The sequence below is a fragment of the Sparus aurata genome, chromosome 19 (assembly GCF_900880675.1).
Source record: "Sparus aurata chromosome 19, fSpaAur1.1, whole genome shotgun sequence".
Lineage (NCBI taxonomy): Eukaryota > Metazoa > Chordata > Actinopteri > Spariformes > Sparidae > Sparus > Sparus aurata.
The window spans coordinates 11,883,463-11,911,434 of NC_044205.1; the positions used below are offsets into that span (position 1 = coordinate 11,883,463).

At 42.1% G+C, this 27,972-nt stretch overlaps 1 protein-coding gene across 4 annotated transcripts in view; it reads right to left on the reverse strand.

The window, feature by feature from the left end:
* mmp16a (matrix metallopeptidase 16a (membrane-inserted)) overlaps nucleotides 1–23,892 on the reverse strand; it is a 76,250-nt gene extending 52,358 nt beyond the window's left edge. The window contains exons 1-4 of one of the 4 annotated variants that reach the window (XM_030398313.1): nucleotides 23,345–23,892; nucleotides 4,995–5,143; nucleotides 3,873–3,887; nucleotides 3,503–3,625 (exon numbers count right to left, since the gene is read on the reverse strand). In XM_030398313.1, coding sequence (XP_030254173.1) covers nucleotides 3,503–3,625; nucleotides 3,873–3,887; nucleotides 4,995–5,143; nucleotides 23,345–23,470 — 413 coding nt within the window. In that variant the 5' untranslated portion in view covers nucleotides 23,471–23,892. The remainder of the gene's footprint in view (nucleotides 1–3,502; nucleotides 3,626–3,872; nucleotides 3,888–4,994; nucleotides 5,144–23,344) is intronic. The other 3 variants (XM_030398315.1, XM_030398314.1, XM_030398316.1) reach the window with 3 other exon arrangements.
* Nucleotides 23,893–27,972: the final 4,080 nt, after the last annotated feature.

Consider the following 27,972-nt stretch of genomic DNA (forward strand, 5'->3'; position numbering starts at 1 on the left):
TAGAGGCCAGGCACACATCTACGTACAACACACACACGCATATATGCACGCAAAGGAGCGCACACACTCTCAAAATGCTCCCATCCTATTACATAACCCTAATCTGTCAGAGAGCACCCTCTGCTTTCCACTGGGGTTTCCTCCTCTCCTCTCCTCTCAGCTCATCTCTTTCTCTCTGCAGCTGCTTCTCCTCCAACACCCACCCCTCCACGCCTCGCTCTCCTCCCTCCTCAGCTCCACCTATCCGCTCCTCCACTCATCTGCCTGCTCATTTTCTTTTTTTCAAATCTGCGCCACGACAGACGAACCAAGCTCTGGTGAAACAAACTCCAAACCCAATCCCAGTGTCATTTTTAAAAAAGAAAAAATGCGCAGGCATGAATCTGAACAGTTCAGCCATCGGTGATATACTATCCTACTTCAGCTGTAGGTTACTGATCCACTAGATTATATTCAGCATGTAATGCCGCTCATACATTTATCCTTAGGGCAGAGCAAAAATAAAAAACAAGTCAGATTATCCCATTAAACATGAAGCTGCGGGCAGGCAGCATATAGTATGTATAAAATATGACAGAATCTGGGCTACTGACCTCACTAAATCAACAGGGAAATATTATATAACCGCAGCATGTTGTCCTTTACATTAATACTCATGTGGCTGAACATCAGAAAATGTTCTTGTGAATTAAAAAATTGGTGATAGGGTCTCTGGCCCACGCATGGCTCTTACATGTACAATCTATTTCCCATTTGTGCTACATGTTCTGTTGAGGATAAAGCAGGCTCTTCTAAAGTCCCAGGGTTGAAGAACACAGTCAGTAATGTGTATAATGGTGTAGTTTGGCTTAAAATTATGCTGACCTAGAGTTAAGGCCTGCAGCTCTGCAGCTAATGATTATTTCATTGTTGATTAATCTTTTGATTACTTTCTTGATGAACTGATTAATTGTTTGGTCTTTAAAATTTGAAAAATGATGATCGGTGGAGATAACGTCCTCCAATGTCGTGCTTGGTCCACAACCTAAAGACATTCAGCCTACAGTCGCAGAGGGGTAAAGAAACATGAAATTATTCACATTTAAGAAGCTGAAGTCACATTGTTGTCTTTTTTTTTTAAACAAGTTTAATCGATCAAAGTAGTTCGCAATTTATCAAAGTGAAACTCTCACCAAAATGCAACCTAGGGTCTTTTTGTGAATGTCCTCAAGTCAAACGTTCGTTTAAAAGCATAATTCCGATGAAAGCGCCACTTTTAAGATTTTTACTTTTCAGGTCAAAAATAATTTTCAATGGAGTGCTAGGGGCAAATACTATGTTAGCATCAAAATCGCTATTTTTAAAACACAAAGAAGGCTCGACACAACATGAAACTTTGCACGTAGTATCACCAGGGTCTCTACATATGAAGACAAGCATTGAGAACACTGTTTGTGTACACAGAGTTTACTAAAACAGTTTTTCTGCCTGCCGCCGTCCTGTTCCAGTGCCATATAAATCCAAATTACTAAAACCTAAAGCCGTAAAAAGTCACGTGGATAGTTGTTGCAGGAAGACAGTAGCGTTCCACCTTAACTGTCCTCCTTGTTACGTCGCGTGTGGAGATCGACACTTCTCGGAAAACACAACTGCTAAAGTGAGTTGTTTAAAAATTTTCTTTTTAATAAACTCTGTGTACACAAACAATGTTCTCAATGCTCAAGTTCATGTATAGAGACCCTGGTGATACTACGAGTAAAGTTTTATGTTGTGTCGAGCCTTCCTAAGTGTTTTAAAAATAGCGATTTTGATGCTAACTTAGTATTTGCCCCTAGCACTCCATGGAAAATGATTTTGACCTGAAAACGAAAATACAGTCAATCTTAAAAGTGGCGCTTTCGTCGTAATTATGCTTTTGAGCGAACGTTTGACCTAAGTACATTCACAAAAAGGCCCTGGGTTGCATTTTGGTGTGAGTTTCACTTTAAATAGACAACTAATCAATTAATTGTTTAAAGAGGACCTATTAATCGTGTTCTTTTTTTCCCTTTCCTTCTGCGCATTATTTATGTTCTTGTTTATGTAAAAGATCTTAAAAGTTAAAAAAGGTCTGCATCAACAGAAGTTCATCTCTCCCACAGAAAACACTGCTCCTGAAACACCTCGACAGTAGTCCCTTTGTGACATCACACTATGTCACAGAGTCACACATTTGCATAAGTAATGCCTTGCAGTTAGTTTGCTACGCAAGACTTGATTTAGTATTGGATGTTCAGGAGGGTGGCCTTAAATAAACAGAGTGTCTCAGACAGAGGGGGAATACACGCCAGTCTGAGAAAATGTATGTGTTTTTTGAACACTGAAGCATGTAAACCCAAAATCAAATGTGAATTGAATGAATCTGAAAATGAAGCATATGCCTCCTTTAATTGTTGCAGCTCTACCTTGGTTTAACCTGTGATTGTGTAGTTTTCTGTCCATTATACAAGTCCAAATATTGTTGATTGGGTGTAATAGATAGATAGATAGATAGATAGATAGATAGATAGATAGATAGATAGATAGATAGATAGATAGATAGATAGATAGATAGATAGATAGATAGATAGATAGATAGATAGATAGATAGAGAGATAGAGAAATAGATAGATAGATAGATAGATAGATAGATAGATAGATAGATAGATAGATAGAATTACTTTAATGATCCCAGACAGGGAAATTATTATGTTACAGCAGTAGTGGGTCCGCAAATAAAACATAACATTATGTACATAACATAAATAGAAGGCAATATATACATAGTGTATATATACAATGCACAGTGTGCTATAAACAATAAACAATAACAATATATACACAACAAAACAAAATATGCAAAATATATTATAAACAATAATAATATATACAAACAGTAGAGAGACCATTTGTATTTGCTGCTCCTTAGTTCAACTAGTGTGAATTTGGGAATATTTACAAGACAAACGGGACCCTTTAAGTCAAGAGTCAGCCAAATTTTATATTTTTAAATAAGCTGCACCATGGAGGCAAGAAGAAGAAAAAAAGATACCAAGTGTAAGAAAATAGAAGCAACTGCATGAAAAAATTGTCAGCAGGCTTTTTCTCTTTCTGTCTCTGTGAAAGGAATGTGTGTCTTAATCAAAAGGTCAACGACACTGGTTAAGTCCTGAAGCCCCTTCTGTGTGCACATGCCTGTGTGTGTGTGTGTGTGTGTGTGTGTGTGTGTGTGTGTGTGTGTGTGTGTGTGTGTGTGCGTGTGGTTATCAGTTTTTTTCTCTGTGGCTGTGGGCCCACACTGGGTTAATTTTATTGACCGGATGTCTTCACAACTTGACAAAAGCCCTCTTGACAGCAAGAGTTGCTGTGTGTGTGTGTGTGTGTGTGTGTGTGTGTGTGTGTGTGGCTGAGATTTTCTGTGCATGTCAGATTAATAGAAAAAACTACAGCGTCTTCATTTTTTTCAGTTGGTCGACATATTGTTGATGAATTCAAAAACACCCACCTGTATGTGATATGTTTGTGTTGCCACTTCTGTCCTGTGAGGGCGTACCGCCGTTTCCTGACGCTGAATCTGGCTGCACCGCCCATCTGGTCAGGTACACCGCATCTGGGCCTCTTCATCCACCTATGGCGAAGGATAGAGGAGACAACCAATCAATACCGAGAGTGCACTGATCATTTTGCTTGTACAACCACAACATGTAGTAATCTGCATTTGTATGTAAAAGAAACTCTAACACTGACAAAGTGTTGGCAGGAAGTGGATGAGGTACTACAAAAAATTACCACATAAAACACATGCACACATTTGATCACAGCCACCGTCTAAGAGTACTTATTCATTCACGTATTGCACACAAGAGACGCCTCACCTTATCGTGTTATCGCTACATCAACAGAGAGAAGCAGAGGAAGAGAGAGAGAAAAAAACACAGGCATACTGTTAGCTTATCACATTTCACTCTGTTTCAGCCCGGTGGTTGGACAGCTGTTAGTCTGCATTCACACCGCTGGCCACCACATTGCCATGTTACAGTTCAGCGGCCAATTTGAGCTCATTGCTATTTGTAGCATGGATGGTATTTGGTGGGGACAAATGTCAGTGAACACTGAATTTAGTGAGTTGCAGGTAAAAGGATGTCTGGTTAAGGTCCTGGGGTTGAAATCCGAGCTACATAACAACATGTAGCGGAAACTACAAACATGTGATATCAGAAATTTTGTTTGTTATTTTCTCCCCTTACATCCACGTGTATGTATCCCTTCTCGTCAAACCACCCCTGCCCGTGGCTGTGGTGGTCGGCTTTGACTGATCGCACGTTGCCCCCATTCTTCCGTCTCTTCCGCTGAGTAGTAATACTTTGACATTTTGCAGCCTTTGATCTGATGGTAGAGGTGTGCTCTCTGTAAAAGGCCCCTTTGATCAAATTAAAATGCCCCACTTAATCCGTGTCAGGGTAACTTTGTGTCTGGCAGAATGACTCCGCTCGCCTTCAGAATGCAAATCAAGGGATGAATGACGACTCATCGACCATTTGTTCCCCATTTTGAAGATGTCACTTTGTGCGTCGAAACAATCAAAAACATAACTGACTAAGAAAAACATTCTTTTTACCAAGCAAAAAAAAAAACAATCTCTTTATAAAAATATATAAGGAGCATGATGTTTTTGGTAATATAACAATTCTGAGGTAGAAATTTAAATTGTCACATGTCATTTGATTGAAAAATCACACGTTATTTGTTTACTTATCCATACATATTACTGCCATGTAAGCTAATACAAGAAATAAATATCTACGCTACTAAATTAAACACTGCCCTTTCTTTATACCGACATTTACCTCCTAGAATAGGCTAGATGTGCAACTGGCCATGACTTCCCTTCTGTTCAAATTTTTATAAAGAAGAAACACATCATGAATAAAGCACACAACTCCAACCTCCCATTTTGTGGCATCCTTAAAAGATTCTTTTATAAGAGTATGACTCACTCTATAGTGGTGCCGTCCAGAGTCCCTGTGACATTGAGGCCGTAGCGGCGCTGCATGGCAGCGATAGCTGACTGCATGACTCGAGCAGAACGCAGCACTGACATTCTGGGGTCTGCAGATGGGAGGTAACCATACCTCTGGAGCCATGCCTATGGACAAAAACAGGGACGGAGAGAGAGGTGAGACATCACAGTAAAGGGTAGGAGTGTGAATGACCAAGTTCATCATGATTCGATATCATATCGATTCTTTGGTCGATGATACAGTATTTGCTGACATAGTCCGCCATGAGATGTTTTCAATTCTGCTGCTTTCTTTTGTGTTGTTCTGATGGGTTGAATAGTCCTATTTTCATGGCTAGTTCATGTTTGCTTGTTATTTTTGGTTAGGATATAGGGTTAGTCCCAGTCCGATGGCCCCTGGTTGGTTGGTCTGAAAGGCTACCCTTCTTTTTCTTTATTTTGACTGACCCATTAGTTTGTTGTTTTGATTATTATGAGGTTATGTGGGGGGGTTTCTGCTGCTTGTTAAAAAAATTATTTCAATTGCAACTTGGTTCTGTTGTTTCTGTTACACCTCTTTTGGATAATTTCTTTCGGGGGTTCTAACAGATCCCATTAAATTCATGGGCCTAACACATAAAACATGGCTTAAGAACAAGAATCATTTTTACAAAAGTCTCAAATTCTGCAAAATTGTCAGGAAACAAATGGTGTATAGGTTTATCTGACGATGACATTTCACTTCACATTGATAATACTGGATCATTAGGCCTTAACGCAATAAATCGATGGATTGTTACACCCCAAGTTACAAGTTGAGAGGCCGACAGATAAGTTTGTCTCCCTCCAAGAAAAATCTCCCTCCCCATCACTTTCAAACTGTGAAATAATGACAGCCAGATTAAAAAGGACTAGAAATATTCAACAAAGAAGTAATTTGTGTCATCGTGTCTCAAGTCAAATCATCAAAACAATGACTCGAATTCACAAGACACAAGTCACAAGGGCTCAAGTCCCCATCTCTGAAAGCTGATGGCTACAGCTCACGTCCAACAGTACCAGTATTGATTAATTTGCCAGCTAGTTTAAAGTTGATCACTTAGCACATAAAACGTTGAAAAAAAATAGTGAGAAATGCTCACCACAATTTCCATGAGCCGCAAGCTACAACTTCAAATTGCTTCTCTTTTTTTTTCCAACAAACAAACCCAAAGACTCTTCTTCTACTGTCATAAAAGACAAAGAAAAGCACCAATTTATATGTGAGCTAAGGATACAATAGTAAGAAAAAGATAGTAAGCAAATAACAGATCCAAAAGCTCGTTATTCAGAATATCTTAGCAAGGAAAAGGGCATGAGTAGAAAGAGAGATACAAGTTTAAAGAGCAGAATGTCATCTGTTATCAAGTCATTTGGCTCGTCAGGAAAGGGCTTTGGTGTAATAGAGCTTTCAGTGCCCCTTTAAAATCCTGCCACAGGGAATCGCAGCTCAGATCTTTTGACTTGTCAACTGGGCTTTCCCACTGTAGAGGCTTTAGGGATTTGGAGAGTCCCAGCCTCTCGGTCTTCATCATAACAATGCTATACAGATTCTCGTCTTGCTGCATTTAGCAACACAAAGCCGCGCAATAAAAAAGAAAATTAAACCAATAAAATATTAATAATATTGTTTGAAGTGGAGGGAGACACCACAACACAAAGACATTGGACTGGAAAGACCCAGTGAACTCGGTGCTCTCAGGCTGCATATTTGCCTCAGACCTCTTCTTTTTCATTCAGCAGCGCTGTGCTGTGAAACGTGAGCGCTATTCTCGTACACAATGTTGTCGGGCTGCTTTAGTCATCATGGAGGCCTGCTGCTCGGGATAGCATACATACTGAGAATTTAATTCACTAAACGGGAAAGGGAAGCATGGTGTGAGAGGCAGCGAGGAGAATGCAATAAAAGGCAAAGCATGATTCAACAACGGAACAAATGTGAGTCTACAGCTTCTGTAACACAGAGCGAGTCTCGTGTCGGGCTCCAAGCAGCGACAATGAGTTCCACAGAAACTTGGGGCCGTTTGTAGATATTTAAAAAGCGCTACCGACTGGGACACAAAGAGGCCCGTTACAACACTGAGTGATGGCAATATTCGTGATTTGAGGTTGTGGTGGAGCAAAAGCTAAACTGAGCTTGGGGACGGGGAGCAGCATTTCATCTCTAGCAGAGTCATGCAATCATGCTGAGTTTGATGTTACAAGGCATTACACCACATAGGGAATCCGACAAATTGTTATAATATTACAACCAGTAACTAGACTAGACAATGGACGGTGAAAATTGCGATGGAAATCAGGCCGTATTTCAAGGTTAAACAACATACTTGATAACCCATTAGCTTCCGTTAGACAACAGCTCACATACGCATTCAACCACTAGCTAGCTCATGTTAGCTAGAAAGGTAATAAGCCAATAGGGAGGCAATGTGACGTCGCTTCAAGTGTGCCCCATGGGACCGTATTTCAGGATAAACTTTGTACAGCAGTCAATGGCACGAGGCAAATAATGTTTGATTCCACTGAAATGTTGTCGTAAATTTTTCATTTTTCATTTTTCAAGTGAAGAAATCTGCAGTTTGACGTAAATAGATAATACAATACTGTTGTGAACTACATCGTTTGCTCAATATACATCACTGCCATCCTCAGCGCTGTCACCTCAGCACAGAAAAGGTATCTGGCCATACAGAATAGACAACTGTAATTATACAAAAGGACAGTAATATGCTAATATTTATTAGCCGCGACCCCTCAATTCATCATCAGTACTCCATTTTCCAAAATAGATGTAGGACTCAAAAGACTCAAACATTGTTTCGTTTTTTTTAACTTTTTCAAAAGTCTTCCAAGCTTCCATTAAAAGAGATTAACAGAGAGGAACATACAGTATCTAAGGCTGACTTGCTCCTTGTAGTTTATCTGTTCTCTGATTGACACACTGACAAATCCCAGATCATCCCCTGAGGACTACAGTTGGGTGCATGCACGTATTCGCACTCTGCCACGATGACTTATCCAGCCCGGCTCTCATCAGGGCTGCAGACGTCAAAATGTTACGAATGTGTCATGATTCACATTTCTTCCCACCTTCCTGCACACCAGGGCTTCCTCCTCATACTTCACTCTTTCTTCCACCTGTTGACTTTCTCATTTGCTTACACTTTCCATCTTCCTCTGCTGGGTGCACTGCATCTCGTTTCTATGTACGCCCTTTCACGCTCACTGAGTGTGCGATAACGTTGTGATGTGTGTCAGGTTTTTTACACTGTGGATAGACGTCAGGGCGACAGGTGCGGGTGTGATATTTCCGGACGCTATAATGACTTCTCCCCAATCTGAGGCACACGTGCATGCTCATGACGACGACACAGAAATGTCATGAAACACTTGAAAATAAGCCTGACTCACTGACAGAGAGCTCAGCCATGATAAAATCATGACAGAAATACCACACATGGTGGACACACACACATACAAACACAAACAAGCACATTTCCTTCCAAAACACACTCAAATCCAAGTACCAAAGTAAGGTTTGGAAAGCATAAAAACTATGATTTAGGTTTGAAAAGCACAAATGACCTCTTTTAAACCCTGCCAAGTTTAGTTAAAGCTGCTTTGTTTTTTCTCTCAGTTTCAGATCTTTCCCCTGATAAAATAGGGTCATAAATACCCGCATGCAAAGTCGGCAAGGCAACGTTCGAATCTCTGAAGAACGAGGGTGTTAAATCTCAGGGAGGCGAGCGCACAAACATAATTTAAATCTCTGGAACAACTCTTATCTTTAACTTCACAAATCAGACTTTTAGAACTTGCGCTTAAAGTTACAAGTCTTCAGTTTTACGAGTGTAAATTAGATTGTAGGTCAAGCAACATTTACATTATATTATGTTGTATATTATAATATTAAATTCACATTTGATTTCAGCATGCTTGAAAATCATCCTCATATTGCCATCATTAAGCCTAATTCATTCCAATCCCATTAAGCAGCAGGTGTCACACATGCTGGAAGATCTTTACTTGCTCCCCCCATGCTTTCTTTTCCCACATCTCCTCTCCATCACTCCCTACCGTCGTCGCTTTTTCCTCCTAATGTCTACTTTCCCTTTTCATGTCCTATAATCAGCTCCCTCACATCTCCTCTCTGACATCGGAGGTCTCTCATTGTGACCACGTTTGGCTCTGTCCTAAAACCACTGACCCCGTGAAATCCACTGCTGCTTTTGGAGCGAAGGAGCTTCAACGAAAACAAACTTCAGAAAAAGTTTAGGGTTTAGACGTGGCACTGCGTATCAAGCATCAGACTGCCACGAGGCCGTCGCGCCTCCTGCAGCGTCGGAATGCTATACGAGCTGATTGTTTAGACATTTTAATTCGACACGAGCTTCAGAACATGGGTTTTTAAAAAAAAAAAAAGTTGGCCCGCTTTTTTCTTAGATGAATACGTCTATGTGATTGAGGACAAACACAAAATATACATTTGTGTCTAGTACAGATCTGAGATGTTCTCTGCTAAGAACACAAGAACAGTGCGTACGAAATGCATTTGCAGTATGAGCAACACCACTATTATGTAAATGAGAAGCCATGGAGAGAACATGACAGTGTGTATTTCAAGAGGTGCTGGCAGTAAGTATTCAGCGAGGCGCTGTGATGTGTTTGGGCTTCCAGACAATGCGGTCATTATCAGATCCAGAGATGCATTAGAAAGAGGAGCAGAAGAGAAAGAGAAAGCCGAAGCTGTTGTGTGATATGTCTGTCACTCAGATACTGACAGGATATTGGAAGGTGTGTGTGATTGTAGGAGCTTGTGGGGGGGCGGGGGGGGGGGGATTTGCTCAGCGTCCCATAAGAGAAGCAGATTGGCAGGACATGAAGGGTGGAGCTGTCACACCGGTTCACACAGCACAATAAATGAGTAGAGCAGAAAAGAGCAGCCGGTGATTTCAGTCAAACTTTGTACACTGACGGCGACAACAAGTCTCTGTGCCTCTTCTTTAGCGACATTTTGCAAATAAAAGGATTAGTTCAGCCAAAAATAAAAAAAACACAGTCATAGCATACTCGTCCCATGCCAGTGGAAAGTCTGGAAAAATTCATAATCTACAAAACATCTCTGGAGATTCTCAGACAGACAGTAAACAGTAAAACGACTCTTTACAGCTCGTCCTGGCATCGAACACCCGCCATTTTCAGCAACTTTTCTTCAGACTATTTTGCTGCTTTATACTTCCTCTTCCTCTCTAATCTGATACATTGTGTTACTGTGCAGATTCAGATTATTCGGTGTTTATAGGTTAATAGCTTTGACCAATCATATATAGTGGTGGGTGAGACATTTTGTGAGAGAATGCTGCATCAGCCAAAGAATGAAAAGTGTGAAAAGAGGTTTTTCCACACCATTTTTAAGCGGAAACCTTCAATGTTGCTGCCAAGCTAAGCTTTTTGAGGAAACCCCAATACTGCATGAACTGTAAAAGATTGGATCCTAGTCTTTGACAGAGTTTACAGATCATGATTCACGTCATCTTATTAGTTCTGTCTTCCATGACTTCTTTTGGGAAGAGGTTAAACTTGAAGGGAATTCAGCGAGAAAGGAAACGGTCAGTGATGTTAGACACGCTATTGGACAGCCGAGAAAATAAAAGAATAGCTAAACAACAATACAGATGTTTACTGATGCCTACAGTACAATGGACTGAAGCAGTGTCTCCCACTCTTTTACTACTTCCAGGAGAGTGACCCATCTTCTGCTTGTAATCCTAGAGAGGGAAGGGTAGATCTTAAGGATGTGTTTTGCTGAATCAGCAACGAGCTCCACTCCTTTTACTCTAGCTTTCGCTCTCCTATCAGTCCTTATCTCTCTCTTCATCCTCCCTCTTCTCTTTCTCATCGATTCACTCTTTCTCTCCGTGATCTATGGGTCCTGTGTTCAGCCAATGTAAGGAGTCTAGAGACCAGGAGGCTCCAGCTCGACAGCCTCCTTATTCAATAAGACAGAAATTCCTCCTCGTCTTCTCTGCAGATAACGAGGGGGCTTGTAAGAATAGACGGTGCTGTTCAATAGAGCTGCAATTTGGACTCCCTGTTGATGTAATAATAATGATGCAGAATGGTAACCATACTTCATCCACTGCTGCATGACAAGTGGTTCACTGGGCTGCCGCAGTAACATTACTGCAAATAGAGCCAGAGGTAAAGCATCAGAGGGACGATCATCAGGCACCATCATTATTTTGACCAGAGCATCAGACCATAACAGGGGGAGAAAAGCTTCATGAATTGTTGATGAGGAGATATCAATATGAATGTTCACATCTCGGGCTCACTCCTCTGGATCAAAGCAGGAAATTATACATTGGTGATTTACACTCCTGCCCATTTAGAGTTGACACACTGTCTTACACAAAACAAAACTTGATTGAATGCCTCGCGATCGTATGCCTTTATGCACCAGTTAGGTTGTAGTTTACATCCATGTCTGCCCAGACTCATTTATTATAGACTACATTTTTGAAGACTTTAAAGGAATTACATGAAAGGCAAATGTAGTTTTGGTGAACGGGGTTGAAGTTTGTGTCAAATTTGAAAAAATTCCCTGAGGGCGTGAAATGGTGAAAACCGAATTGACATTCGAACACAGTTTTTTTTGTAAGGATTAATAAACTATGACGTGCTAATGAATCAGAGTTGGTATACATTATCTAACCTTTGGTCGAAGCCAGGCCGGGGGTCTCACTCGCTAAACGGCTGTAAGAAATTACATGGGTATTTCCCAAAATGTTAAACTATTCCTTTAAAATGCAACTGGACACATTCAGTTTCAGAGAACACAAAAGGATTGTTAATAACAAAGGATACAGATCAGACGACATGTCATATAGTGCAACATGTTATGGGGGAATACATTTAGGCATCAGATAAAAATGTTTTAACGAACAAGTAATATATTTGTTTTGTCTGTTCGATACATTCATGTAGAGCTGGGACAACGCATCGACGTAGTTGACGTAATCGACGACATCAATTTGTTGACATGAATAATTTTTCCGCGACGCGTCATCCCAAACAGGAAGTGGTAGTACCTGCGGAGGCTGAGAATAGCCCCTCTCACACAGACGCTGCATTCACGCCGCAGCGGCGGTTCTTCAATTCACAGAGTGAAGCATCGCTGGAATAAAGAAGAACCGCCATGTAATTCACACAGAAAGCTGCGCTGCCGCTCCTAAAGAGACGTGACGGTGATTTCTATCAACACATCCACTTGAGTGAGTTTAAGGTTTTTGCCGGTGACATACGCTGTTTTTCAGGCAGAAATGTGACGAAGAGTTGGTAGGACAGGCGGGAGGACAGACGCTGCTCCGCCTACAACTGCGGTATTTTTTTCCTCATATAAATTACCAACGACAGTTACAGTTACTACATTACTTTTGTTTGGTCATGTAACATTAAATTAACTAATCAAAAAAATAATCGCTAAATTAATCGTTTGAAAACTAATCGTTTGGGACAGCTCTACATTCATGCATTTACGAAAACTTTCACCTGCATCGTCATGCAGAGGAATCAAACCAGCCAATTATGTGTAATCGGATAATGTTTGCAGTACGAAAAACAGTGTGTGTTGGGGAAAGAGTGGAGTGCAATAATGAGGTTCAACTTCTCTGGAAATCAAGTTTTCAGATTGATTTGGAGTGCAATGATATGGAGTCCAGCAGCCTGCCCCGATGAAGGCTAAAGTTTCCCAAATTCATCAGTGCCTTTTTTTGGGTCGTCCACACTTGATTTCACTTCACTTTGAAGTAGATATCGCTCATGCGCCTGATGCAGGAAGAACTCGGCCTCACCTCCCTTCTCTACACAAGGCTTCACACAGAGTGCATTTCATCCTCACTTTTGTCACACTATGAAAAAAAAAGCTTGTGGTTTAAAATCATGGCCTTCATATCTCCCCTAAAAGGACATTTCAGTGTATTTATGTAGCCAAAGCTACATAGAACCTGTCAGCTAAGAAGCAAAGCAATGTCATCTCAGGTTAAATGAGACTCTGCTACCAATATTGCACATCAGGGGAGCAACATGCGAGTTATCCGGTGGAAGAGTAGGCTTCGTCCTGAAGTGACTCGCAGTCCTTGTCCTCATCCAGATGCCTCGCACATGCGCTGAACTGGGGTGAACCCGCAGCCTTCATGTCCCCAGAACACCTCCCAACCAGCCGGTCTGGCCCATTACCTGACGAGCAGAAGGCGGGCTAATTAGTCGATGGGTGCCATCAAAAGGCCAACCGGCAAGGCGATGGAATCACTCCATTATGGATGAGAAGTGCCTCAGGAAGCACGATCGGCATGGCAACGTGCAGTGGCTGCTGATGTTGACGTTTGTGACCGATCAGCTGATAGGAGCTCGGTCCCCTTGGGTTACAGACAGCATGTGGCTGCAGATCACATGTGCATAAATTCTATATGGCAAGTTGTGGACGTGGAAGTTTGGTTCTAGACAGATGGTGAGGGCGGACTTTTGACATCAAGTGACTTCAAAAACGAATGAAAAGATTGTGACAAGAACAAAAAATCAAGAGAAGAATGTTGGCTTATATTTGTTAATGTCACACTAGTTAGTCTTCGTTGGATAGTGCTGCCATAAATTGAGTATGAGAGAAACAAAAACTGAGACTTTGTCTTGGTTTCAAGTCTGGTTTCATTCTGGTTTCAAGACCACTTTTTGAAGGTCTCGTCTCTGAATCCACTGCATTCTTACTCTGCCTCGTCTCTGTCTCGGACAAATGAAGACTCTGGATTTCCTTTCAAGACCTATAGTTTGCATGTTCCACATTTTAGCGTGCCATGTACTGTGGGACAAGCATTGGTCTCGGTCTTGACTTGGTCTTGCCCTGCTTTGATCTTGGTCTTGTCTTGCTCTTAGTTTAGGTGGCCTTGACTACAACACTGCTGGCTCCTCTGCATGTCCTTGCATGCATCAATTTCTGTGACAGTGCCTGGAATTACAAGTTATTTCCCAAGTGTTTGCAACATTATCCATCACTCACCCTTGGGTCCTGTTACACACACTGCAATATCAGAGGTAATTAGTCTCAGACTGGTCTATAAAGTCTCTATGCCTGTGATCAGGGCAGGTTTGTCACACACCATCATTGAGAGCAGAGTGTGTGTTTACAAGCCTGAGCTACTCCGAGAATGTTCATGGGCTAAATGGAAAAGAGGAGACAACTGTTCCTTGTATATTTAACAGTATTACTCATGTTGAGTACACATACTGTCCCTGCATGTTCTTAAGAATGTGTACATAAAAACGTACTGTACCTACATGTCTACACGGAATCTGACTTATAGATTGGCAGTTCAGGCAGAGAACGACACACTGCATATCGACATAACTGGATTCACAATGAATGCACACTATTTAGGATTGAATCTCCACATTCTTTCATAATTCAGAAGATCTATTTGTACAAACTGAGAATGGAAACAAACTCTAGTATAATGTCTCATTTTAAATAAGCAGGGTTGGCGGTCACTCTGAGCCATATGCTACTCGCTAGAATTTCACAAACATCAAGTGACACAGGTGTGCTACTTGGCAGGACAGAGATGCTGCCTTAAAACTGCTTGAGGGATGCAAAATGCCAACAAATTTCTCTGCTATGGGCACCTCCTTGTCAGTACCTGCCTATGAGCTTTCCAGGTTCTCATTCTACCCATCTAATCAGGGAAGGATTTACGCCCAGGGGTGCTGGGTGAATACAATTAGCTCCCTGCAAGGATAGACACTCAGCAGGAGAAGACCTTGAAGTTTTATACCACAAATATCAGGTCTACCAATTAGAACCTAGATAAGAAAACAGTTAAAGAAGAAAGATGTTTTAATCTTTCCTGCCCTGACATTTAATTAAAATAATTATGTATTCAATGAATTATCTAAATATGTATTAGATAAGTTATTTCAATTTCAAGGAGTTACAGTGGTGAAAAAAAGCCAATGCACAATAAACATGGCTGTCACAAATGTAACTTTTCCAACATTTGTGCTTGAAGACTTCTGAAAATTAGTGGTACAATGGATTACAAAGGTCACGGTTCAGATCCAGTCATGGTTTTAAGGCAGAGATACAGCAATTTTTCAGATAGATAAACAATAAGCAAAAGTGGGTCAAATATAACTAAGAACAGATCACGATTCAACTTAATTCTGTTTCACCACTACTCAGCAAAGCAGAGTGCGTATGCCATGCAACTGGACACTGGTATCACTGACTGTATGACAAAGCCTGTGGGTGATGGCAGCTGGAGGGGTTTAAAAAACGTGTCTTCATCTCTCCAGTAACAGAGCTGGGACGGAGCACTCGGGAGTGACGGGAGCTTTCGGCCCAGGTGACTCGTGGGAACATGATACCGGCCTCATGGGAAAGCCTGCCGCCTCTGACCACCCTGAATTATTCATCGGTTACACGCCGAACCACTGGCGAGTATGCCAGGGTCGCCAAGGCAACCGCAGCATTCCTGCCCACATCAGTAACCATGCACCCACACACATACACACATAATTTAACTGCTCTACTTGAATTTAAATTTCAAAAATGATGATGCCCCAACTATTATCTGCACCTCTTGACCCAAGAGCGATGAGATCACTGCAGAGGTTGTACAGGGTATTACTGCATATTTAGCCGCCAGTGCCTACACAGACACGAAAATACTCAATGCACACCATGTTCACCATCTCGGTGGCCCCATTAGGACAAAATGTCACAAAAATGTCATCCAAAAATGTCACAGTCTGATCATACATACTGATCAGAACAGTGCCTATTCTGGTGGCTAATCTTTTGGGGGTTTTCCAAAGCATTTTAAAGACTTCAGATTTTGGAAAATGACGAAAAGACAATTGTCTGGAGTATGATATCTGACATCAGCTGACGCAGAAAAATCTCAATCAAGACCGAACCTCCATACGGCTGATTGATATTCTACTTATGTTCATTTCATGGTGAGGCGTAATCATATATTCAAATATGCTGCTATAAGATTCTATTAGTGTGCGCAGAAACAGATTGCAACAGTTGACATGACTCACTAAACTGTGTGGTGTAAAAATACACACACACACACACACACACACACACACACACACACACACACACACACACACACACACACACACACACACACACACACACACACACACACACACACACACACACACACGTCCCTGAGCGCTTCTGTCAACAGCTTAATTGACAGCCTTACATGTGATGCCCCATTGGCATCATCTAATGTTGCACTTGTCAGTCACATTAAAGATTTAGCAGCTCAGTAAGCTGTGACCAAAGATACATTTCAGTGAGAGAAAGACTGCGTGTTGACATACAGGGAGGAAGACTTGGAAAGATTTGTGTCTGTGTGTGTCAGTGTGTGTGTGATTATGAATCATTTAGGTCAGTGCAGGTGTTGTGTATTTCTCTAGGATTGGGTGAACAGACTGACACAGACACCCCAGTGGCTCCGAAATCTGCTCTCTTATCAACGCCAAATGACGTCAAGAATACTGTGTTTGTGTGTGTGTGAGTGTGTGTGTGTGCATGCAGGCATTTGTGCTCTTGCAATTCATATGATTGCTCAGTGAGAAATGAGGGCAAACACTCATGAATAGGCCTGCATGCAGTCAGACACAGAAGGTAAGCTCATACATACAAAGTGTACTGTATGTAGGCGGAAAACGCAGCCGCATGGAATGATCAGCAACCATGAAACATCTACTTTGTTGAAAATAAAAGTTCTAGTTTATAAATGTGTTCAAATTGTGTCTATTCCAAATAACTGTGTAGCTTAGTAGTTAATATAAGTACTGATAACCACCATGGCACAGGAAAGTGAAGGAAATTTAAGCCTCACTAACAGAAATTTCAAGTCAAAACATACCAAAGTACCATGGACATTGGTGTGACTGCCAAGTGATTTCTGGGAAACGCAGCGAAAAAAACACCATGCCAGTGAACGCTTATCACCAAAAATAGCAAATAAGATCTTTCAGACTGTTTTGAATTGCATTCAGTTATATTTAAGCCTCAGTTCAGTCCAGCAGAGTAAATGTTACAGTCTTTGTCTTAGTCATCAGCAGGACTGTGGCTACCTACTGAGAGCAGCCACTGTCCCATGTAAATGTGACTAGCAACAAACACTGAGAAGACAGAACCAAAGAAGCCACGACTGCCTACACTCAAACACATTCACATCAGTTGCTTCCCATTACTCAGACGCCAGTCAAAGGCCGAGCATGCAAACTGGCAGGAATGAATCTCTACCATTCTCCACATAGTGACAACAGAACTAAGTAGTTTGCATTGGATAGGCATGAGCTCAGCATTAGCATAGTGCTGAAAACAGCTACAGTGGTATGTGACTCATAGTTTTGCAGCAGCGCTTGGTGATACAGTACATTATGATATGGGAGGTAACAGTCTATAAAACAATAAACTGATTCAATGAACTGGTGTCTGTACCTGCTGTACATTACACTGCATACTTGTGATTTACTTGGTTTTTAACAATGTTTGGAGTAATTGGAAATGTAAAATGTTTTGTGATTAAAATGATTATTTGTTAAAACATTAAAATAATTAACTTAATTCATCAACAGAATGGGAAGAAATAGAAATTTTGACAGCTAACCTGACCTGTCCGGTCCACAGTTGGTGCTCTGAGCTCCCAGCCTGGACCGCTAGATATACAGCTATCCGAGCTAACTAATCAACAGCAGCTACAGTTAGCGGTGACTCTAGCGATATGCTGCCTCATTTTTTTGTTGAAATATGAATAGCAAATCTCACTCACTATAATGTCTGTCCATTGAATCTAAAGCTTGAACCAAGAGATTACGAGCATAGTTTAGCATAAAGACCAGAAATGGGGGAAAACACCCAGCCTGGCTCTGTCAAATGGTAATCATGTGCCTACCAGTACCTTTAAAGCTGAATAATTAATTGATCTTAATAATAAAACAATTGAAAAGTCAGTCAGCAAGTCAATCATTTTGAGGGCAATACCATTATTGCAAGCAATAAGAGCAAAAAAAGCACTTTATGAACTGTTACACCCAAAGACACATTTCTATTCCTACCTAATTGATTTTGGCATCTCTCATACCTTGTAATCAAAAGTCTATATCTGTATTTGTTTCATAGTTGTGGCTTAAACTCAATGGACTGACTAATGTTTGAGTTTCCACTTCTGGATCATGACCAAAATCTAATCAATTGTTTCTTGACACAAGGTCTGTGCACCACATTTCATGGAAATCGGATCATTGATTTTTCAGATACCTCACTGACTGACTGACAGAACCAACAGTGGGAACAGATCAACTCCTTTGTGAAGTTAATAATTACAGTAGACTGTCAGCGGAGTCTTTCTGAAGCAGCTTTCATTAAATTCATCTGAGACAGGATGTGCAAACAGATGGGAGTACACTGGAGCAACTTTGCGCTCTCTTTGTTGTACAGTGGATTACCTTTGACTACGCAACTTTGCTTAGTCTCTGGTGAGCACAGTGGCATGATTCAAACACTTAATGTGACTCAGAGCGGAGCGCTGCACCTGATGCCTCTCTGTGAAACGCCAAGTGTAACCAAGGCAGTGCGATGCTCATGAGGCTTTGGCGCTTCCTCATTGTTGTTGTTGTTGTTGTTGTTGTGTTCCTAGAGAAAGCTACTGTGGTGAGAAAAATCAGCCATGAGTCAAAATATCACAAATCCCAGCAGAAGGAGAAGAAAGTAGGCTACAGAGCACGGAAACAGCTGCGAGTGATACAATGAGGATTTTATGTAACCAGGCAATTTTTGGACACAAATGGAAACAAAAGCTTTTAAGATCAATATATTCCTATTTCACTGCAATGTTAGTAAATTCTTAAAATGTACATATCGGTCGCTCTGTGCCTGCATTCAAAGCTCAAACCATAGATTTCGGGGTAGCGTCACTCCAATGCAAACCCAGCACAGGGTGAAGAGCATCAGTAGTGCACTTGGCCTTTAAATATGATGTTGTATCTTGAAGTGAAAGCCTTGAAGCACCAGTTCAAAACAACCACTTTAGACAAAATGGGACGATGGACACAGTTCAGGCTGGCAGTGAGCAGAGAAAATTCTTATGCAATATTAAAAAGGTTCAGTGTGTGGGACTGAAGGTCAGAAATGGAATATAATAGTCATAATCATGCTTTCATTAGGGCATAATCAACTGAAACAGAGAACTGTTGTTTTCTTAATCTTCTTCGTCACCTTAGACTGAGCCTTTAATATCGACAGAGGGACTGGGTCCTCTCATGCCGAGTCCACCATGTCGCGTCCCCATGTTTCTAAGGTAGCCCGGGACAGACAAATCACTTGTTCCAGAGAGGGTCTTTCTGTTTTTGCTTTTGGGGGGGATTTGTACGCAGCTATTATAGGGGAGGATGAGACTAGGGGTGCTCAACTGCTCTCTTAATCCTACACACTGCACCTTTTAGAGGTCGATGCCAGTGATGATAAGACCTCTTACAAACAATTGTTATTGGCTGCACTTGGCTCTGATAGTTGCCAATGGCTACGCAGCCTCCACCGACTGCAGAGGAGTATGTCACCATTTTGCATGGAGGATGCGCTGAGTCAATCATCATTTGAGGGCCACTTCTGCTGAAAACATCCAAATCCTCTTAATCTCCCTCTCCCTCTTAATCCAAGTTATACAAATTGACACAAACAGGTAACTGCCTTACGTTAACGTTAGATATACAGCAGGCATACATGTGCGACAATTAATTGATGTCACGTTTCTCAATGTAGACTAAGAGAGACTAACGTTACATCGGATATATTTTTTCATAAAGTAATTCTCCACTACATGAAATATACCCACCTACCCACCACATACCATCGGGAGAAAATGGATCGGACGACTTGACCAGCTGTCGCACTAAGTCGTTACTTTCCCATATAAAATCAATATGGATTGAAACAGAAAATAACACTCACAAGGAGATAAATGAAATTAAGTCATGGCTGTGCCATCGTTAATGACATTGTCTAATTTGCAGAGAAAATTACTTCTTCAGGGAAGACAATCGGATAAACAAAAGCTGAGGAGCTTTTCAGAAATATTTCAGCAGTACGCACCGGCTGGCTGATCTATAGTGTTAGACTGAAGAGAGGTGTTACAAGTTTGTATTAATTACTTGTTTTATCACCCGGCGACAGGCTGCACTCTCTGTAAAATGTCATCCAGAGCAAAGAAAATTGTAAGAAAGGAGAAAATTGGCAATACAGTAAACTCAGCCATGCAGTCAAATCCAGGAAGTCGGCGCTACAGCTGCCAACATAAAGGGTAACATTTTCTGAAAGACCACAAGTCTGACCGGCAATTACAGGGCAGGTTTGGGTGACCTCCTACCTCAGACCACACTTGTCATTTAGCGGGAACACTCATCTCTCTCTCTTCATTATTACCCTCTGTAACCTGTGGTACACACACACACACACACACACACACACACACACACACACAGTCATAACAAGTCCAGTATGTGGCTCCAGTGAAACCAGTTCATTGCAATCCACACAAACTGTTTATTCCGTCGCAGACACACATGAGACATCAGTCACCCTGCTGGCTGTGGACCGCTGCCTGGCTGCAACATAACACTGCCGGGCTGAACACTGTTTATACAGCACTTACAGTACGACACATTTCAGGACATCGCTTTGTCCTGCTTCAACTGCCTCCCAAGGTCAAATCAGGTTTGTTTTAAAGCCAACTGAATCTGTATCATTCTTCATTTCCACATTTACAGCAGACAGCTGGCAGTACAGTCTCACTCAGATACGTTTGGCAGCGTGATGCTCAAACCTGTAAAGGTTGCTCGAAAGGAGATTAAACGGAAGGTATTCCGACAATGGTTTTTGTAGTTCTTTAAGCAAAAACACATGTGCTGGTTGCATCCACTTAGGGATTCACTCCTACTCTTTGTCATTTATGACAGCAGATGAAGAGTCTTTAAGGGGTTGGACTGTTTTATGGGACCAAAGAAGTGATTGAAAACATCACCTTGGGCTCTGGGATATTGTGAAGGGTGCTTTTCATAATTTTTTGACATTTTAAGGACTAAAAGATTTCTCCATTAATCATGAAAATAATCAGATGAATCGATAACGAAAATAATCAAGTTTACTCAAAGTTGTCTCACCTCCAGGATATCCGAGACAATGATAATGGTTAAATCAGGGACCATCAATGGCTCTCATTATAGTGAAAACCCAGACATGTGGAGGCTTTGAAGCCCTCTTACACACGCCATCATGTCAGGGAGCTAAGAAAACAGTGATCACAGATGTGCAACTACTGAAATAACATTTATTAGCCAGATAATTGAGCGACTGAAGTGAGAACACGGCAGTTTCCACACATGACAGACGCATAGCGGGAGGCTGTCATCAACACACAGTGAGAACATCTTACTTTATGATGTCTCGACTCGTATGCATGCAGAGATGTATGGAATTCTTTTTTCGTGTGAAAAGTATGAAGCGTTTTCTCCATTTTAAACCCCAGGGCTGAGCACACATCTCATACATTTAAAAAGCCAGTGGGTTTGCAAGTTCATATCTTTGCTCGGGAGTCACTTGGCTGCCAAAGACTGACTTACAGCGGCGCTCAGATTTCCTTGACTACAGTGCATTCACATGTAAGTGCAACAAAGAAAAGCTTTGAGAGGATATTCGATGCGAGGGATTGTGTAGGATAATAACAAGTGAGGGCAGAGGATGTGGGAGAGGGGAATGTGAAATATGACTGCGATTACACGCCGGACGTTATCAACAATCGCTTGTATTTAGATTTTTAATTATGTTGAGGCTGGATCTCAATGAAAAGCTTGGGTAGGTTGACGTCTATTTGGCCCAGAGTTAAGAGACCCTAGTTGAGACAGCGCACAAAACAAACCTTTTTTTTTTTTTTTTTTTTTAAATCTCTCTAACTTTCTTCCTCTTTCCGTCATGTGAGCCTGCACATTCTAACTGAATAACCTGTAGCATCTGGACTGAATCTGCTCCCTGCCTCTCCAAAGGGAACAGCGCGGCATGCCAAGCTTGCAAATCATGTGGATATGTGGATGTAGGACTTAAATGACTGTCAGTAGACATGCCAGGATGTTCCTGTGTGGTGTTTGTGTGTGTGTGTGTGTGTGTGTGTGTGTGTGTGCGCATGTGCAGCCAAGTGTGAGAGACAGGCGAGGGGGCTGGCAGTGTCACACTTTATGATAGCCCAATCAACTGTGGCTCAAAAGCAGATCTTTGCTGTCGAAAATAATAAAAGGGCGCAAAGTGGACGGATGTGCCCTTCATAAAAAAACGCAAATTGGGGTCCGCTCGTGTTAGCTCTTGGCAGGAAGAAAAGTCAAAGGGAATAAACATCGATTCCCTTTAAAGGCTGATTGAGTGTTAAAGTTTATTGGCGCAACACTTGTAGCCCGAAGGCTTTTAACAATCCATTAAGTCGAGATATCAGATGGGAATAAAAGCTCCCTTTGAAAAGAAAACCCTTTTTTTTTCTCTCCTTAGTTAAAATCTCATCTCACTGCCCACATTGTTGCCTGTGAACCCATCAGATCTCTTTCTGGAGAGTTTAGCCTCAGAGCATGTGCTGCTTTTCATATAAAAAAAAAAAAAAGGCACAACGTGATACCATCTGAACGCTCTGTAGTGGAGGCTCTCATGTTCGGTCTTAAAAACTCCTTGAGACACAGAGACCTGTCCAAGTATTTGCCCCACTGACAGATGATTTTTCTGTTGACTTTGTATTGAATTACACGGGCATGTGGGCTTTTGCAAGGGGGGAGATAACAGCATTACAGTTGACTAAAATTAAACCGGTTCTCGCTGATGTCTACTAGGGACATTTCTTTTTTTTTTCCTTTTTCTTTGTAAATCAAATTATGGTGAAAATAAGCAAGTCCTTGTTTTTGTCAGCTTAAAGGTTGGTCGATTTTTAGAACACACACACACATACACACAAGCTACTGGTGGGAAGAGAAATGAGATTCCTCCAGAGAGAATTCAAAAAGTGGAGGAAAAAGAGGGATGGAGGTGCGACCCAGCTGGGCATCTCCCACCCCAACAAAGACCCTGTTGTTGGTTAAAACATCAACTCGGGGCTACAACATGGGCTGCAATGTGGTACATTATTCTCCTGAGGGAAGACAAGACAGGATATTAACAGTAAAAGGGGGGTGTCAACAGATATCGGTCCCGGCTCTTACCTCCACGCTGAACGGCTGCTCCTCTCCGTTCACGGCGCATAAAATCCACAGCAACAACTGCAAGCATAACGTCCCCATACAGCAGCTACTGAGACATCTCCTCCTGCGGAGCGCCGACAGAGCCATAGTGAACCCCGCCGTGGTCGCTTAGCGTCTCAGTTTTATTTACAGTCGGCACGAACAAACGGACAACGGGGATAAATCCTACACGTTTAGCAGCGACATAGCCGGTTGTCTCGGTGTGTGTCTCTCTAGCGGAGCCGAAAGCAGAGCAGAGGAGAGCAGAGCAGAGGAAAGAAGAGGAGAGGAGAGGGGGAGAAGGAGCGGATTCGTCGACCGCTCGCCCCGCCGCTCTCAGGAGGGAGGTTGTCCCCGGGGAAAGAGTCGCCGTTAGCGCCTGTCAGCAGCCTCCCGGTCCCGCAGTCCCCGGGTGAGTCCTCCGCTACACCGGCCGTTGTTCCAAGCGGACACGTCCGACTCGTTTTCTGCACCGCGCGGCATAGCTGCCCGTTTTCAACCGTTGTTTCCCACCGAGTGCGCATGTGCGCGCTGGCACGAGCGCGCCCCCCCACCCCCCCAATCCCGCGCTCCGGTGCAGATCCTGCTATAAACACAGTCCTCAGCACTCACAGCTACGGTTGAGATGTTTTTCATGAGCTTCAGGCTTGCAGTTTAATCCCCCCCAGTCAGTTCATTATAGTTTACTTGGTCTTGTAAATAAACAGCAACATTTTTTTTCTTCATCATGACATTGTGCGACCCTTCTTTTGTAAAGAGGACCAGCTCAACATACCAGAATTCAGAATTCACTTTACCAGAATTCAAAGAAAGCCTGCGACCATACAGGTAGAGATATCAGTTGAGTGGAGCTTATACTTTACTAGTAATACTATTATTATTCCCATTAAACGCCTTGCGTTACGTCACATTTTGAGGGTTTCAGGAAATTACTTTATATGGCTTATTTGGGGTATATTTATCAATTGAAAATTCGTATAATTGCTGAAGCATTGGTTTAATACAAGTTGAATTACCCTTTCATTGACATAAATGGCTCAATAAGTTGCATAAAAACACTGTAAATGAAACTAGCTACATGAGAATGAAGAGTAATGATGCCTTATGTTGTGCCTTGTGAGTTTCTGATGTTTTTGAATTGTTATTGTTCTTCTTTCTATCCTCCAACGCACAGCTGCATGTTGTGTCACTGCTTTCCTGCCGTGTGTGGGTTTTTTTTTTTTATTTACTGCTGTTTCATTTCAGAAGACAGTCAGCGCCACTAGAGGGCAATGAAAGGCCCAGAGCCTCTTTCAGCCCTCAGTGTGCTGTGAGTGAGTCTTCCATGGTACCCTGAAGTCTCATCCGTGTCTCAGCACCGTTCCCAGAAGATGACGATGATGCTGTCGGCGGTCACTGCTCTTACCGTAGAGTGAATGATGTGTTCAAGGCACCGAGGTCTTATCATCTTTACATGTATTGAGCATAATCTTTCAATTGTACGTCTCACACACTGATATTAAAACGTGTTATGTAAGTTATGTTGCCTGTGTAAAGAGCGATACATGATTCATTGACTCATGGCTCACTGATAATACACAAAAATCCTGAATCTAATACAAACGCCTTTCCTGTAATCTCAGATAATAGAGAAGGGGGAGATCTTTAGAGCCCCATCAATGATTTGTGTGTGAATGTGTGTGCGTGCCAGAAGGAGAGTTAGGTGAGTCGCACCATTAGCCCATTGATGAGGTTTCAATTTGCACACACATCGCCACTTTCCTCCGAGGAATTCTCACCGATCGCACTGAATGGAAAACTCCCATTTGAAGTTTGGAAAAGCATCCGCAGCACCACGGTCGGGACCGCAACTGTTTACCGCAGCGATCGCTTTGACCCCTGAGTCACCTGTGAGTCTCATTTTTCGCTGCGGGGACACGCTGTCACACTATAATGTCAAAAGCGCACATGATTATGCTCACAGTAAATCGTGGCAGGGCAAAAGATTCACTGGAGTAAGTGATAGACACAGTCTGATGCTCGGGGGTTGACGCGTGACACGGTTCATCGTGGGTTGAAAAGGTTATAGACTGTGTAGTGCACCGAGGTCTGCTGACTCACACGGCCATTAGTTGGCACTGTGCTGAACAAGGGGGATCGGAGACTTATGAACTGTTGATTTACCTTAAGCACAGTTGAGACCCTGTTTACAATTGTAGTGATTTATGAAAGACGCGGAGATGGTTGATTTACCTCTTAAGAGATGAGAATATAGGCGCTAAAATCCCCCTGGAACTCCGCTAAATCATGATGCTAGTTAGTGCGACAAATTGGTATTTTGAAAATCCAGACAGCTTGCTGGAAACCAGTAAAAATGTCTGTTTAGAAGTTTAATTACAGCTGCTGTAAGTTATATATTTCCTATGTCAAAGGGGCATTAGAAGAAATTCAAACTCAGAATTTTAATATTTACACTGTCAATGAGGTAATAGCACAATCTCAGAAATATTTTTTTTTTCCCATGACTAAATAAACAAGCCATTCTTAGAGGAAAATAAGGTCCCAGGACAGTGTTTGAAACAGGAAAGGTGGCAGGGTCCGCCACATGTAAACAAAGTATAGCAGTATGAAATTGTGTTGTGAACTCCATAGAGGCAGTCCTGTCTGCTATGTCTGGTGATTCCTGCTGCACGCTCACTTGCTGACGTAGAGAGGAGGGAGGGGACGGCTAACTGAAAAACGGGCTGGGCGTTAGCTAAAATGCTAACAGGAAGTAGCTAACACTTACAGCAGCTTTAATTGCTGCCCTCAAGAACTTCTATTCTATTCTTCTATTTCTAAAACAAGCCTTCTAAAGACATCTGACCCTAAATACAACACACAGAGTCTTATATAGAAACCACAGCTAGTAGCAGTAAAAGTGCCCACACACGTAACGTTAGCATGAAAAAAAGTTACGTTAGCGTACATGAAATTCACGCTGTTCGTCCCCCCGAGTCTCGGGGTTCAGAACCAGCCTGTGGTTTTTGCTGCATGCCATAAAGATTTAGCGTCTGTTGGACATGTTTCTGCTCAGTGGGGGTGTGAAACTATCCAACACCTAATTACACGATGGCTACTGTAGATTTAGAAAACATTTTAACCCAAAAAACTGCTGTTTGCTAGGGTTATGGCATCCTACATTCTCAGTCGTTCTTCTCTGTTTTCGTGCACACATCTCATGATAATGTCTGACAGAAAAGGTGTCTATGGAGCTACAGCGGTTACTGTCAAGACGGCAGCGATGAGTTTCTTTTGTGTATTATCGTACGCTGACCCACACGTTACATGAGTGTTAACATCCGTGTGCGACTTTAACATGGGTGCAGAGCAGACGATGTACACCGCATTCTGTTGAATATTTGTTGGAGAATAAATCGCCCGAGAGCAGCTGAAATGAATCACAGGCAGCTAAGCAGCGACAGAGAAGTTGTGTCCCTTGGATTTAATTAATTTCACTACTAAGCTGGGATAAAGGTTTACAGTAATTTTGCGAGCGTAAAAGTTTGACTTTCCTTTCTTTGTCCGCCTCGTGCTCATTTAGAAGTTTTGTTGGCTGGTTGAATCATTTTCTCAACCCGACTTCCCTTCTTCCTTTCCTAATTCTCTCGCTCTCGCCCGTCCCTCTTCCTCTCCTCCTCTTAATGATTTCCTCTCTCGCTCCATAATCCTGAATGCCCTCTCTGAAAGGTTCTGGCCCTTTCCAACTGGTCCTCCCACCAGCACCCAGCCTTGCCAGGATCCTCAAAGCCTCTCTCTCCAAACATGACTCTGTCTCATAACTGCTGCATCTGCTCCCAGTCAGACCTCCTGGATCTCCTGGCAGCATGAATCCAAAGCCTCCCGTCTGTCTCTCTCTTTTTTTTCTTTTTTTTTTCTCCGAGCAGGGGAATAAAGAAAAGAGGAAGAGAGGAAGAGGAAGAGGGGGCAGTGATCTGGAACGGAGCGCTGACTTCAACTAAAATGATTGTATCAATTAAGGTATTTTAAAACCGAGTGCTTTTGTTCAGGGGGTGAATAATTCCTGGGCACTTCTGCCTGACTCCTACTGTGCTTCTTGAGGTTGGGTGGGTTCAGGATCGGATCTCTCTCCAGATGAAGCTCCGGGGTCGGTCTGGAAGCACAGTGAGAAGCCGCCCTAACTGATTGCAGCTGTATCGCACCAAACAGCTAAAGCCAACGAAAAGAAAAAAGGCTCCAGTCAGAATTAGCTGCTTTATTCCAACAAGGGCCTTTTACGCAGTTGGACCTCTTCATGTATTTCAAAACCCCAAATCAATTTGTGGTGCTTGTCACCCTCACAGGGCTGCTTTCTGTCCACATGGGAATTCTTCCAAACCATAAACAGTTTGCGGTTGTCATCATTACTTTTTTATTTACTTCCTACCAGTAATTTGAGTTTAATGTAAACAGTCATAGTGAATAAGGGATTTTTACTTAAAGTGCAATATGTAATAGTTGTGGTTGAAAACATTCAAAAATGAGCTAAATTATGAACAGGACTTGAAAAATTAGCAATTTCAACTTTGTGACAACTAAGTATGGTGTTGCAGAGGTCTCTACTGAAGTTAGCATGCTTACCAGCTAGCCCT